Genomic DNA, 1580 nt, shown 5'->3' with positions numbered 1-1580 from the left:
GTTACAGTATTCCGATTATGCTATAGCAATATTTTTAAAAAAAGACTATAATAATAGTATTATAATAAATTACTGTAATATTTACTATAACGTGAATAATGATTATTAAGTTCTCACTTTATTATAGAGGAATAGATTATTACAGAGAGAAATAGATAAGAGACTAATATGCAACTAACACTTTTAATTTAAGGCGGTCCTAATAGGGGTGTTAACGGAGCGGATACGGCTCGGATATGGCACTTACCATATCCATATCCGCTTACCCATCTCGGATACGGATACGAATACAGATATACGTCGGTAAGAAAAATTCATATCCATATCTGCCAAAATCGGATACGGTTACGGATATAGATGCGGATATATAAACGGATATGCATGCGGATACAAAAAGGATATGTGAAAACTAGATAGTATTCAAAAAAATATAGTCATGTGATACAAAAAGAGTTCGTTAATATGTTCATTATGATTGAAAAGCTAAGATTAGACATCTTGATCATCAAAATTAACCACAAATCCATAATCTAAGAATCGAAACTATCGTAAGAGTATTACCTATATGTATTCGGGTTTTTTCGGACACGGATACAGATATTTCACTACAAAACCATATCCGCAACCATATCCTATCGGTAATAGATTTGAGTAACCATATTCGTCTCCTAACGGATACGGTTACGGATATTTCCTCGGATACGGATGCGGTTTGGCACCCTAGGTCCTAATCAGTAATCACGCTGCCCTTCCGCCGGTTCCACGCCGTCCTCACTGTTTGCGACGAGTGGGCCCCATCACGGTAGTAGATAGCTGAGAATCCAAGAACGTCCCTAGTCTTCTTCTTCTTCTTCCTCCTCCATCTGCAGTCATACTACAAGCCCTAACCTGGGCTTAACAAGATCCAAATGGCTCCATCGAAACTAGATCGCAGACAGCTGGGGACCACCGGCCTCAGCCTCAGCTGCGTGGGATTCGGCGCCTCTCCCCTCGGCAACGTCTTCGGCCACGTGTCCCCCGAGGAAGCCCTGGCCTGCGTCCGCAGAGCCCTCGACCTCGGCATCAACTTCTTCGACACCTCACCGTCAGTACGAAATATTCAAATTCCGCTCAATTTCGAACCTCGCAATTGTTTCACTCTTTTTTTTTTCTTTTCTTTTCGTGTCGAATTTAGGTATTATGGGCTTACGGTCTCGGAGACGGTCCTCGGAAACTGCCTTCAAGCTCTCGGGGTCGCGAGGGACGAGTTCGTTGTATCGACCAAGTGTGGGAGGTACGGCGACGGCTTTGATTTCAGCGCGGAGAGGGTTACGAAGAGCCTGGATGAGAGCTTGGCGAGGTTGAAGCTCGATTATGTCGACATTCTACAGTGCCATGATATCGAGTTTGGGGATCTCGATCAGGTCTGGTTTCGTTTCTTGTTTTAGCTTATCAATTGATACGGTGAAATTCAATCTTCGTGAGTTAATTCTTTTTCAGATTCTATCTTCACAATTTCACATTAGACATCTCGGTATTGATGAGCGTTGACTTAATTAATTGGTAGCTTTTCTTGAATTTGTTGGTTCTTGAGAGCGTCG

At 42.5% G+C, this 1580-nt stretch overlaps 1 protein-coding gene across 1 annotated transcript in view; it reads left to right on the top strand.

Moving 5' to 3' along the window:
- LOC109834292 (L-galactose dehydrogenase) overlaps window positions 747–1580 on the top strand; it is a 19618-nt gene continuing 18784 nt past the window's right edge. Inside the window, exons 1-2 of the mRNA XM_020402275.1 lie at window positions 747–1084; window positions 1175–1403. Of these exons, the coding sequence (XP_020257864.1) occupies window positions 909–1084; window positions 1175–1403 (405 nt within the window). The 5' untranslated portion in view covers window positions 747–908. The remainder of the gene's footprint in view (window positions 1085–1174; window positions 1404–1580) is intronic.

Source organism: Asparagus officinalis, chromosome 3 (genome assembly GCF_001876935.1).
Source record: "Asparagus officinalis chromosome 3, Aspof.V1, whole genome shotgun sequence".
Lineage (NCBI taxonomy): Eukaryota > Viridiplantae > Streptophyta > Magnoliopsida > Asparagales > Asparagaceae > Asparagus > Asparagus officinalis.
The sequence above is the reverse complement of the archived record's forward strand: the minus strand, read 5'-3'. Positions and strand labels throughout refer to the sequence as shown.